General features: G+C 41.0%; 1 protein-coding gene across 4 annotated transcripts in view; it reads right to left on the reverse strand.

Annotated features, from left to right (window-relative positions):
• Positions 1-488: 488 nt before the first annotated feature.
• The window catches only part of PDE7A (phosphodiesterase 7A), a 113,792-nt gene continuing 100,494 nt past the window's right edge, over positions 489-13,786 (reverse strand). For 3 of the 4 annotated variants that reach the window (XM_006741175.3, XM_031036549.2, XM_081816063.1), the window contains 6 exons: positions 9,861-9,992; positions 9,582-9,673; positions 7,295-7,439; positions 6,206-6,302; positions 5,447-5,527; positions 489-2,305 (listed from right to left, as the gene is read on the reverse strand). In XM_006741175.3, coding sequence (XP_006741238.1) covers positions 2,097-2,305; positions 5,447-5,527; positions 6,206-6,302; positions 7,295-7,439; positions 9,582-9,673; positions 9,861-9,992 — 756 coding nt within the window. In that variant the 3' untranslated portion in view covers positions 489-2,096. The remainder of the gene's footprint in view (positions 2,306-5,446; positions 5,528-6,205; positions 6,303-7,294; positions 7,440-9,581; positions 9,674-9,860; positions 9,993-13,786) is intronic. The other variant, XM_081816064.1, reaches the window with a different exon arrangement.

Raw genomic sequence — 13,786 nt, forward strand, 5'->3', positions numbered from 1 at the left:
TTTGATTTTAAAGTTTGTACTATATCCTTTCTAACGAATTGGAGTTGGGAAGACACAGGAGAGGCCCAGTGGTGCCCGTCTTACACTGATATCAATCAAGCCGAAAGAAGCGGCCGTGTCTTACTACTCTACTTTAAAAAGGCCAGGAGCACTAGTATTTTCGTCCTGGCAAGAGGCGCTGATGTCTTATGCAATTCCCAGCTGTGGGCACAATCAGGCTGTGGAGTCCAAAGGCCCGAGCTCACAGCTGACTTCTACTATTAGTATTAGTCAGAACTCGGAGCCAACTACCCAACCGGGGCCACTCGCTCCGGCGTGCGCTGCAGGTAGCGGAGCATAACCCCAAAGGACTGTGCCTGCACCCAGCTCTGCCGAAATAAATACCCGCGGAGTGAGTGCTAGAACCAGGAAGCTAAGTCTCTGACTTCTGACAGTTTAGCGTTATGATTTCCAAAAGACTGAGTTGTAAGGTAAATATCAAAGATAAATATGTGAAAAGATAGGTTTTTATTCATCAAAAGTTAACAGCAACAGGCACATATTAAAATGAGTATGGCAAAGCCTTTGACAAACGGCTTTACACTCAAGCTTTCTCCGAAGGAAATGGCTGTTGCAACAATGTAAACATAATCGATAAACAGTCTTTTACAGTAACAAGGGAAATACAATTGAACTAAAAGAAAGCACCGGTTTCTCTTAAAACTAGATTACAGTTGTGCTTACTATACATAAAACAATTTAAAACAAATTACAAAAGTGGAATGTTTGAAGTTTAAAATTAGTCCTTAGATTTTGTCCTAGAAAACATCTGTTCACATCAAAAGGCCCATCAAAGGGTAACGTTTCATCAAAGGGAGGGACAAGAAAACAATGCACTTTTTTCAAATCAAAACAAGAAGTTTGGTCACTTAGCTTTGTGCATAGTTTAAGGCAACTGGAGCAGTCTGTTACGGCTCACCTACCTTCCCCCCCCCCCCAGTGTGGCTGCGCCCTGTGTCACATTCTAAAATAATAAATAAAAGCTTACATTTCAGACCCTTTCCCACATGGATAAATATAACACATGCACAGTCACACATGCACAAACATGCACGCGAACACACGTCCACACATTCACACACAACATACCTCTCACTCACTGCAGCGAAAGGGACTTTAGTACCCTTGCTCTGAAGGACACACTTCCCCATCCCACTTTATTTCAGATTGGCAAATACCCTGAGCTGATTATGGTGTTTTAAACATTCCACCTTTTTCTTGCATGTGCAGGTCAAGTGTACAGTAGTGAAAACAACATGCAATGTCTTCACTGCAGAATCATAACACAGCTAGGACATTGGTGTTCTTCCCCTCCCGCCCCAAATTAAAAACTAAATAGTTAAAAAAAATTGCATTGCCAGACAGCACTGAAGGGAAAGCTTGGTGGTACTCTATGAAAAATGCTCAGTTTCCAGTGCGCAAAATAAAACTATAGCAAATGGGAGGCTTTGGTGGCATCCAAAGAAGAAAAAAAGGCAAACCAGGGGGAAAGAGCTGCAGTTTCAGTTTGATCTTTGAAATTCTTAGTGGTTCCTTCACAATCCTGCTCCAAGGCAATTTAGAACCAGTATTTCAGAGTTGATTTGTAAACATGAGTCTTGCAGGAGGCAGCAGAGGCTGGGCACTTCACATTTCCATTTTCTCAGAGAGAACTTGGGGGAAGGTACAGACACACAATGTTGCATCAGACTGCTCAAATTCCAAGAGATCTCTGCTGAAAGATGAACAGTTCAAGTTTCGTGGTTCGAGGAACAAATGCTTTTAAAAGACTCGTGGCACACCGCAAAACTTCCTGTTACTCCGTTCCGGTTCGCTCCTGCTGGGCTTTGCATATTCAAGGTTTCACACGAAAGCCAAATGCATATTGCTGTATGGTCAGGTCTTAGAATTAAAATGTGGGGTCACATGATCCGAGAGAGGACGCCTTGGGAATAAATAACGCTGGCCTCGTTCCTTCGGAAACCTTGGCAGGCCAAGAGAACGTCCTCTCACCTCGAGACCCCATTTCACATTTCTAAAATCCGGCAGGAGGCAGTCTGTCCCACTGCTTCTGGGGGCTACGATAACCGATTTTCCTGAGGTAATAACTGTGAGTTCAACTCCTCGAACGCAGCATCCGTGTCCTCACTGGTGGACTGTTCCCTCTGCAGCCCCTTCCAACTGGCTTTGTTCAGCCCCATATGTCCGAGCATTGTCTGCGAGAGCCTGGTATTGGAAAACCTGGCCCATTCCGTGAATAAAGGCTCCGCTAGGTAAGTCATGAAACCTTGAGAAAGTAAGAGAAAAGGGGCATTAACATAGATCCTGAAACTTTATCTTCAAAACATCTCGCCAGTGTTTATTCTCGTAAGTCCTAATTCAACACTAAGTTTTCAGCGTGTGTGTGTGTGTAAATTTACCTAACCTCCGAAGAACCTATTAAGTAACTCGATGGAACCTGAAGTAAAGGTGAGTTGACAGACACATCAAATCTTTTCTGACGATTCCTCTCAGCTGCACGACCACATCCTATTTGAGCAAACACTCAGTGGCCCTCTCAGCTCTGCGGAAAGCAGGACAGGCCGTTCCAGGGGGACAGCTGGAGGCAAAGGGGTCTCTCCCAGGCCTGTGGCTGATGAGGCGGGAACCGAGGTGGCATGGGTGCGGCCTGCTCCGCTTTACCCCCTCAGGGGTGGCAATCTTCACACCTGGTCATGCTTACAACTGGCCACTTCATTTAAGTCAGAATTTGGGGAGCCAAAACTCCTGACAAAATGCAAATTCTATCCCTGCTATGGAATAGTTTTAAAATTTCCTTCACCTCCAGAACTTCTTCTTTTCAGCAAAAGACCATGTGGACCGCAGACAACATAGGTTACGTTTAGGCAACAAAAAAATCTGGAATTAAAGCAATTAGCACCTACTACTTTTAATTAGACAAGTGTACAAACTGTGGTATCTGAACTAGTAGTTACTACTGGAAATAAGGCCTTCTTCCGTTCCCTCCGCACATACTAACTGAGAACCGGCTGCCAGGCACTGCGGTAGGGCGGCCAGGAATAGAGCGGTGAATAGACAGACAAGATGTGCCCTCAAGGAGTTGTGCTCTGGTGAAGAGAAAGAGGTAAGAGAGAAAATGTCATCCCCGCAGTCAAAGCAGCAGCTTTTTGGGAGCTGTCCTCACACCACAGTGTCTGGCTGAACCGTCACCCAAAGCCCTGTCTTTTCTAGGTGCCGGAGTGAAGTCATGAGCGCCTGGAGTTTTATACCCAAATGCAGAACCTTATTATCAGGGTTGTACATGAGTTTCATCTTATTTGATTCACCCATTATTCCAACTGGTTGAGAGCTTCTGGATCTTGCCTGTAACATCCAACAATCCAGAAGTATTACTTCTGGCTCTAGGTTAATGTTCTTTTAGCTCTTAAGTACCTGGTAAAAATGAACGGGCCGGGGTCCTGGACACAGAGCCCCGCAGCGCCCTCTCGGAGGGCGGGGCGCTCGTCAGCTGCCTGGGAGCCCCCTTGCTGTTCTAGCCCACGGGCCTCTCTTACCGCCGCACACACTACAGGACACCATGTCAGATGCCTTACTCAGCCAGGACATGACCTTTTCTTGTTTAACAAAACTAGTACTCCTATCAAAGAAGGAAACTGCATTAATTAAACATGACTTCTACTTACTGACCCTATGCTGGCTCTGAGTAATCACAGTACTTGTAGTCCTATGATTTACCCTAGAAATCTAATCTTTCCAAGGCTTTTTTTTACCTGGGATTTGATGTCACAAAGACCAGTATCTGTTTAACTGTATCAACTGGGCAAACTATCTGCACAAGAGGCTACTAGCGGTACTTCTGTCCTAGGGTGGTTGTGAGGAGTCAGCAGACGTCAACTTTTACAACATCATTTTCCGTAAAATCTTTGTCCTTCAGGTAACCTTACCTAGAACTGTCCAACACGGACAAAATCTATAGGTGGAAATGAAGAGTTTAAGGGATCCGGCTTCTTTTCCCTTTCAAAAAACGCAATTTTAAAAAACCTCGTTGTTAAGTTCCCTCACTGAGGGGGTCATTTCCTCGGGCAAAAGAACGTGAAAGTAAGCTCCGGAGACGCCGCTACCCACTCTCCTATCTTCGATTCAATCCCCTTTGCCCACGTTTCACCTGGTCTTTGCCTTTCAAGACTTTTCTACTTGAGATTCCAGGCACAACAGACCTGCTTCTTAACTGTCTTCTCATCCTCCCCAAAGAACGCGTCGCCCGCGGTGAAGCTCCTCGGCTCCCTGGCTCCCTGGCTCTCCGGGCGCCGGCAGCCCTGCATTCTCCCGGGCCTGGCTCTTCGGCTTCCCTGCCTTGCCCTCTGTGCTCAAGTCCCTTACTTCCCGCTGTCTTCCACGTGACCATCCTCGGCAGGTACAGTGTGAGCATTCCATTTCTGAATTTCTCACCCGACGGCACAGGCCTCTCTTCAAAGTATTATGCCACAGAAGCACGTTATCTTCAGAAAGATAAAGTTCCTAGAAATTCAGAAGTTTGTGTCCACACTTCTTTACGTTCCCTAATGCTCCAAGGCCCTACTCAACACCAGCTACCAAAACCATACTCGTCCCTCAATACCTTGCTGACCTGTCCCTCCGCACGCTGTCCTACTTTACACTCAAAACCCCACCGCCCCCTCCTCTGCTCTTGCTGCAGTCACAGCACATCCCCCCCCCACCGCCGTGTTTTCCATCACAGCGTAACTAATGGTTCTCAAGTGCCCCCTGCCTCCAGGGCCGGGGCCTGGGAGCCAGGAGAGACATGATCTGGTGCCCCGAGGCCTGGGAACGGAACGGCTCTGCCTGCAGAGAGTGGAATGTGGCTTCTGGAGGGGGTGGCTCTTCCAGAAAAACGAGTCCAGCAGACAGGTGGGAAGGATGGCGAGGCGGAAAGAGTGAAGGGGGCGTCACGGATTTGGGGAACAGGGCCGAGTTCCAAGCTGCTGTGGGTGCGTGAGGGGCAGCTGCTGGGGAGCAGGGGCGTGTGCGGGAGGCTGCAGAATGAGCCAACAGCGGAGCTACAAGACACAAGGAAGCAGTGGCGAAAACTGGTCTTCACACTATCATCCTGCTTGCTCACTTCAGAACGGCAATGCCAGACTCGGGCAGAAGAAGCTTCCACATGGGCAAACCATGTATTCTTCCGGGGTTAGAACACACACAAAGTTACTGCTACCTACTTTGCAAAAATCATGGTTTTTAGGACCTAAGATCAAATGACAGCAAATTGTAAGAGCCAAAAACAGGAAAAACTGGTAAAATGTCTTCAATTAAAAACTAAAAATGAGCACAATTTTAATATTACTTGTTTCAAATGTATATCTCTTCTTGACAAAATTAAAGTCAGCGGCATTTTTCTAACCAGCTATATCTAAGTATGCATAGTTACCAATCTGGATGTTGGCAATAGATTCAGTCTGACGATCACAAAGTGGACTCACACCCAAATGATACTTCTTTTCTATATCTCCTAAAATTAAAAAAAAACAAAACAGAATTATTAATGTGGAACACACCTACTGCTTAAGTATATAATTAAAGTCTTTGTCTTACCTGTACATTCCTTAGGAAAAACACGACATACTTAATCCTCCTGAGAGGATGAATTCTAAATTAGTTCTTTTTTAAATTTTTAAGTTATTCAGAGGGAAAAGGTTGCCAAGCTGATATCCTATTTTAAATGGAGAAGATGAAAAATTTCACTAGGTGTTACCCCAAGACTGTAATTCTGTCAGCATTTTAATTTAAAACTTAAGATTTCTAAAAGGAAGGTACATGAAATGAAGATCCTCGGTTCCTGGCTTGAAATCACTAAAAATATCCTGCACGTTCATACGGCCATACATTCCACATGGGACAAAGATGGAACAAGGTCAGGAAATCTTTCTGCAGAGCAAAATTTCCAACCAGATCTACGTCTATTTATAAATGCATACATATATTCACATCTGATCATTTCAAAAGCAAACTGCTAATTTCCAAAACAGATGCTCAATTTGTACACTATTTGTTCTATGTACATATACTATGAATTGTCACTAAAAATACCAAGCATCTCTTGCTGAACTCATGTAAATGTCTGAGTTAGTTTATCCATGTGATGCTAAAAACGGAACTGAAAAGACTATCACTCGAAACTGTAACTTGCCTTGATGGAAGAATTCCTCTGTTACTTTCTCACTCCACTGCTTACTTAATTCCCAGGTCCGACACGGGTTACAAATATCAGCACATTTCAAAGCCATCTAGCAAGCAAAATATTAAAATTCTTTTAAGAAAAAAGTAAAATTTCAATTGCACAAACTTCAACATGCTTTAATCTTGGGAAAAACATCTTAATAAAGAAAAAGAAAATACTGCAATAGAAAATTCATTGTCTTTTATATTCATTTCATGACGCTGTTAGGGCTATCAATTATTTCTGCAGGAATGCTGAAAGACTGCTCATCTAATGACACGTTATTAATACCCAAGAGCCAAGCAGGAGGACTGGACTAAACATAAAGCTACAAAGAAATCATCTGATTCTCTCTCATTTTTATTTATTTATTTAATTTTTATTTATTTGACAGAGAGAGAGACAGCGAGAGAGGGAACACAAGCAGGGGGAATGGGAGAGGGAGAAACAGGCTTCCCGCGGAGCAAGGAGCCTGATGCGGGGCTCGATCCCAGGACCTTGGGATCATGACCTGAGCCAAAGGCAGACGCTTAACGACTGAGCCACCCAGGCGCCCCTCTCTCTCATTTTTAGATGCAAGAATTGATTCAAATGTTGTTTGTTGGTCAGCACCCTAATCTCGCGAAAACTGTTTTTGTTAGAAATCTCAGGTATGAAAACTACAAAAGTAATGGTGCTTTTTTTTTTTTTAACATTTTATTTACTTGAGAGAGAGAGAGAGAGTCCCTGCGAGTGCACAAGCAGGGGGAGCTGCAGGCAGAGGGAGAAGCAGACTCCCCACTGAGCAGGGCGCCTGATGCAGGGCTCGATCCCCGGACCCTGGGATCATGACCTGAGCGGAAGGCAGACGTTTAATGACTGAGCCACCCAGGCGTCCCATCAATGGTGCTTTCCTAAGGAGGAGATAAACCTTCTGGAAAGTGTTTCACTAACGGAAGGAGATTCCACAGCTTTCCCTCAAGATTTGACCACTCTGAAAGCTACCTCAGAAGATTTCATTTTTATTCTAATGCTTATGTAATTTATCTAGAAAGAGAATCTTTCCCAGCCCCATTTTACCTGTAAAACCAAATGCCTATGCCTGGCATCTTCTAGGCATAAGTCACCTCTGTCCAAATGGGACCTAAACAATGACAGATACTCATTTTGGCGACTGATGTCTGTGGCTAGTATCAAAGCACCTATCTGAGTCTCCATTTGTTGCCTGGAATTAGAGAAATATAAAGAGAAAATACAAGACTTTCAATTAAATAGTTACTTCTTGATTTTTTTTTTCTTAAGCTTAACACTCTAATTGCCATTCAACTTTTAACCTATCACAAAAAAATGAATTTTACAGAATGCATTTAAAAAAACCTACTAAAATAATCAACCAAAACCAAACGACAGGAAAATACCAATATGCGTACATTCCAAAAAGACTGCTTTTATTTTGCCAACCAAGGAGGAATTATTTGCCTTAAAATCTATATGAGATTGGTATGTTATTTTAGAAAATTCTTTGCTGGGATGTGCTGAGGGTAAACAACTCTGGTTTATTTTTTGGTGTCTGAGATCTGAAAGGCAGAAGGTTGGTTCAAACGGAGGAAGAACAGCCCAGTCAACAACTAATTCTTGTAGGTATTTTGACTAAGATGCCTGATTATACATTGATAAAATCCCACCAAACAATCTGATAACGTTTATTTAATTTTTTTTTAGACTTTTTTTTTTTTTAAAGATTTTATTTATTTATTTGACAGAGAGAGACACAGCGAGAAAGGGAACACAAGCAGGGGGAGTGGGGGAGGGAGAAGCAGGCTTCCCACGGAGGAGGGAGCCTGATGCGGGGCTAGATCCCAGGACCCTGGGATTGTAACCCAAGCCGAAGGCAGATGCTTAACGAATGAGCCACCCAGGCGCCCTGATAAAGTTTAGATAAAATTGTATTTTCAGGGTCAAATTCAAGAATCAAAATTATCTGAATGAATATCCAACTTTTCTGGAAAGGAAAAGGTAACGTGTTAATACATTATATCATTCTTAAAACTGTTTCAAGTCAAGTAAGGGAAATAAACTTAAAAAAATATCCCTGCTTTTTTCCCCCTCAATGGGCCATAGCAAACATTATCTACGTATAAAGATCAGTAAAGACCTGTCAACAGCTTAAAAGGCTCACAATACTGGATATTAAATAAAACAAACCCTAAATAAAGGAAACATGAAAGAATGCTATTACGCAGTGTTCCTTATTTTCAGTTTTTATCAACAGGGTTAATCATCAAATGTAAAACAAGACAAAAAGGGAATAAAGTAAACATTTTAATCTGCCTTAATCAAGAAAAAAATAATTTATATATATAAAAACTATGGTTTAATAAAGCAATTTTTATATTTGTACTATGGCAAGAAACAATTTTACTTACCAGAAGTATTGTCATAACTCCAAATGGTATCCGAGAATAAAGATTTAAAAGAATAGAAAATAAAGTCCAGCTTTTTTCTCATGGTCATTACACAAAATACTTAAGTTTTTAAAATAAAGTTGTTTTAAATTATGAAAGGGAAAATGGAAAGAACTATGATAGTGACTTAAATTACAGTACCCAAACATTTTTATGCCTCACCTTGTTTCCTAGAGTTAGATGGTTTACACCCATTTACATGGTTTTCTTAAGTGCATCTTCTCTCAGTGAGACATTAGTAAAAGCTTTTGTTTGTAGATCAATAAGAGATTTTGTTAACCACCATCATATTGGGCTCATTTGCACTGATGCTTTTTATTAGGCTTTCAAATGGCCTGCTTAACATTAAATGGTCTTTACTTAAAAAATTAGTATTTCCTGTTCTTTCCATCACTATTTTATCCTATAGCTAGCTCCAGAAGTGACTCCAATACTATGCTACTGAACTACAAAGCATCCTTTTTACTTGTTATCAGTTTTGAAAACTTCCTGAAACTTACTTGAATGAGTGTATTTATTATACAGAATGATTAATTTCTTTGTACCTAGAATTTCTTTACATCTAGAATTATTCAAATGAGCATAAAATGGAAATATGTAATACTATTTACATAAATAAGTAGTAAACTATGAGCCACTGTGTATTTGGAGTGAATTTTATAATACTCAAATCTATGGGGTGAGCCATAAAAATTCACTAAAAAAATACTACGGTCTATACTGTAGAATAGGTTTAAATTACTAGAGTTTTGATATAAAGGTGTAAAATAATTTAGCCATTAAATTTAACAAAAACTGAAAACTGTGGAACACCTGAATAATTTTTAAAACTTTATAAAATTGTTTTGCCAACTTAATCTCCATAGTTCGTAACAAATTAAATGTGTCTTAATCCAGCCTACCTGCTTTCTGATGGCATATGTGAGAATAAACCAGATTCTCTCAATAATCCCACTGCAGATCTCCAGTGGTGATTTTCCAGTACTGAGGTATTCTACAAAAAAGGGCATATCTGAGTTATTTAATGGTAAGCCTCTTCCTGAACATAAAGAATTATTTGTAGGTAATATTAATCTGGTTAAAATTCTAACATTCATTGAGAATCTGTTTACGACTTTGACTCCATTAAAACATTTTCCAGAATACAAGAATATTAAATTGCATGCTAAAATTGTACTAACCTTGTACAGAGTTGCCAAGTAATGGTTAGTTTTAATAAGGAAAGGCTGATTAACACCTGGATGATCCAGATCGTGAGTGGCAGCCGCAATTAAGCTCAGCAAGACATCCCAAGGGGTTACAGAACTGGCAAGCTGAAGTGTGACAAAAGAATTAATTATAGGCATGTCTGAAATAAACTCAGTACCATTACAGTAGTTTTGAATTAGCTCCAAATAGTAGTGTTGAGTCTCCTCCTCCTCCATGTTTTTCAGACTCATGAAGACCACTGGACGCCTGCCAGGTGATGTCCTCGTCCTGACACTGGGGACAGGCATGATAATGATGGGTATCCCTTCCTGTGTGGAGTTCATGGACCTTGTCCTTATACTGTTTCATCTTAAACAAGCTTACTTAAGATGACAGCTAAAACATAAACCACGTTTTTGAGAAATGAGTTTAAAACAAACACAGGTTTGTCTATTGTTATTACTGTAGCCACCACCGACAGAAGACCTATGACTGAGGGTACTTACCTGTCAACAAATTGGTTACTGGATGTCAATTAGGAATCCAAAATGTAAGGTTATTTCTGAGGTTCTAATGTTTAAGGAAGCTACTGAGTAATCATGGAGAAGTCTATGTCCAGTGTGTAATAAAATCCTCTCCCAGTGGATGGATACATTCAGAACAGTGTTCACAGTGTATTCACCTCAGAAAAGGCAATCTTGTAAACTAGCAATTATGATGTTACTTTCAATATTTATTGCTAATCTTAGCTGATACAATAAAATAATCACAAGAAGTAAGTTTATTACCTGGCTAAAACTATCAGTGATAAAATAACTAACTGAAATTGTCAATGGTAAGAAATGATCACCTGCGTATATCACCTGCTTTTCATCAAGCACCTCTCATTTTCTGGCCAACTTCTACTCATCTTTTAGGGCCTGACTCCTCTGACCAGATCTACCTTGTTCTCTGCCTCCAGCCCCTGAGCAAACAAATGACTGATCTGTGTTCCTACAACACCTCAATGTCCTTGCCATAGTAACACTCTGCAGAGCATACTTTTATTTCGGTTAACATTAGGGCAATGCTCTCTACACTTGTGTGATCCTGTGTCCTACCTAACAGTAAAATATTTTGACGATATACCCCCAATACAGTTATACTTACTGATTATGATACTGGATTAATATATATTGCACATAATAAAACAGAGGTAAAAGTTGAAAAATTTAGATAAAAATTCTAACATTTTTTTTCCTATACCAGAATGGACTTTTTTCCACCCCCTATGTCAAACTCATCTCAGACTGGAAAAAAAAAAAAAAAAATAACCATCTGAGGGCTTGAATCCCCTGGAAAACTGTAAGTTGTTTGAAGGCAGAAAATCTGCATTATTTTGTATTACCTATAATTGCTATATGGAGAGGCTCAATGAATGGAGAGGATGGTAAAGAAAATGATTTCTTCTTTAGGATATGCAAAAGCATTTAAAAAAAAAAAAGATGGGGCGCCTGGGTGGCTCAGTTGGTTAAGCGACTGCCTTCGGCTCAGGTCATGATCCTGGAGTCCCGGGATTGAGTCCCACATCGGGCTCCCTGCTCTGCAGGGAGCCTGCTTCTCCCTCTGACCCTCCCCCCTCTCATGTGCTCTCTCTCATTCTCTCTGTCTCAAATAAATAAATAAAAATCTTTAAAAAAAAAAAAAAAAAAAGATGTTTAAAGCCCTGCTTACTAATCAAGATACAAAGGAGGCATACTCTGTGGGCAGCCTGCATCTAAAACAACCTCCCCTCCCCGACAGAGATGTGTGGGCATGGCTGTGAACATCTTATGAACGTGTAATTTATTAAGCAATATGCAGAGGTATCATACTCTTATGGTAACTAAAACAGAGGGGAAGTGGCAGAAAAATAGACATGTACTATCCTGGGAGAATATAGTAATCCAGAATGAGACTTAATAAAAAAAATTAATGTATCATTACACAGGACATCAAACAATCTCAGGTAGATTTAAGAGCTGACCATTAAAAAGAGAAACATGAGAAGGAGCAACTGAATTTTTTAAAAGTCCTGTGAAGGGAAAGTAAATTCTAAGTTGAAAACAAATCCAATTGGGCGCCTGGGTGGCTCAGTCGTTAAGCGTCTGCTTTCAGCTCAGGTCATGATCCCAAGGTCCTGGGATCAAGCCCCGCATCAGGCTCCCTGCTTGGCGGGAAGCCTGCTTCTCCCTCTCCCACTCCCCCTGCTTGTGTTCCCTCTCTCGCTGTGTCTCTCCCTGTCAAATAAATAAAATCTTTAAAAAAAAAAAGAAAACAAATCCACATTAAAAAAAAATTCTTGAATAAAAATGTAACATTTCTGCTTGTAAAAAATTTTTCATCAGAAAGAAAACTTTATGAGCTTTATAACAAAGACAAAGAAGTCAATGACATTAATACAATTTTTTAAAAAAGTGAATTAAAACCAAAGGCAAATGTTATTTCCATTCCTGTGACTGTATCTGGTAATGCCGGACTGTACCAAGTCATGTGAAGAAGAAACTGCAAATCATCTGACGTCTATGAGCCAGACTTCACCTGTATCTGCAAAGCTATCGTCAGGGCCCTTTTTCAAAGAGAAAACTAGTAATGGTGAGTTTTCCTGTGTTCGATAAAAAAAACCTCACTGTTTTTATTGTTGCTATTAAGTGCTAATAGGCTCAACTGGAACAAAATTGTTACCTACGTAAGTTCAGCTAGGAAAACATAAAAAGTAAACACTAAAGTTAGAGGTGATGCAAGTACAGAGAGAAGCAACTTTTCCATAACTTTCTGACAATTTTGGGGGCTTTCAATATTTTTTTCACCTACAGTCCAGGAATTAGCTCTTACACAGAAATCATACATAACAACTGAAGGCAGATTTCTCACTAAATACTATATCTAAGCCTTTCTATTTACGATGCCCTCTGTGTCTGCATCTTTCTACGGCTGACTCCCCCTCAAATTTTCCCTTTAGGTTTCGGTGTTTTCTGACCACTCTACCTAAAGCCATAAATGCTTGCCATCCACTGGTCAATCTAAAGCACATTCCTCTATTTCACTTTCTCCATAGCAGTAATTACAACAATACATGTCAACATTCTAAAGATATTTATTTTTCAGAGAGGGAGGGAGAGAGAGAGAACGAGCATGAGCAAGGAGAGCGGCAGGCAGAGGGAGAAGCAGGCTCCCTGCTGAGCAGAAAGCCTGATGCAGACCAGGACCTGGACCAGGACCCTCGATCCCAGGACCCTGGGGTCATGACCTGAGCTGAAAGCAGATGCTTAACTGACTGAGCCACCCAGGCGCCCCATATGTCAACATTTATTTAATGACTGCTTCCCCCACTGGGACCTTTCCTGTCCTGTTTACCACTGGATTCCTAGCACCAGGAAAATGTACTTAATTAATGAACGAAAGCACTTGAAAGCATGATGCCACACAAAAGCCTGGGAAGTAAAAAAGATACAATCTTAAGGCTTTTTTTAAAATGCACTTTTAAAACTTTGAGGGATTCTGTTTTAAAATGTAAACTACAATAAAGGAGAAGGGAATTCTTGCATCTGAGGGCCCAGTGATTTTATCTGTCTCCTTCAATGGAGCTTTGATTAAATTCACTGAGTATGTTAACGATGAAAAGTTTTTAAAAGAAGAATTATCAGAGTTACACGGGCAAAAAAATGTTTAAAAATTAGTATTGCCAGAGACGCACGGGTAAGACTGTTCTTCATTTTTATCCACAACCTCCCCATCCTGCATGTTCTCTGCCCCTCCCGCAGCGCCCACGGCCTGGCATGAACCCTACCTTCTGCGCCCCTGGATTCTGGTTGGGTGTGGCCAGTGGAAGACAGGAGCGGAGAAGCCTTCACTGACATGTTCACTAGGTTAATTAACTTCCGGTGTCTCACAGAACAGG

Source organism: Leptonychotes weddellii, chromosome 4 (assembly GCF_054177405.1).
Source record: "Leptonychotes weddellii isolate Sample4059 chromosome 4, ASM5417740v2, whole genome shotgun sequence".
In the NCBI taxonomy this organism is placed as follows: domain Eukaryota; kingdom Metazoa; phylum Chordata; class Mammalia; order Carnivora; family Phocidae; genus Leptonychotes; species Leptonychotes weddellii.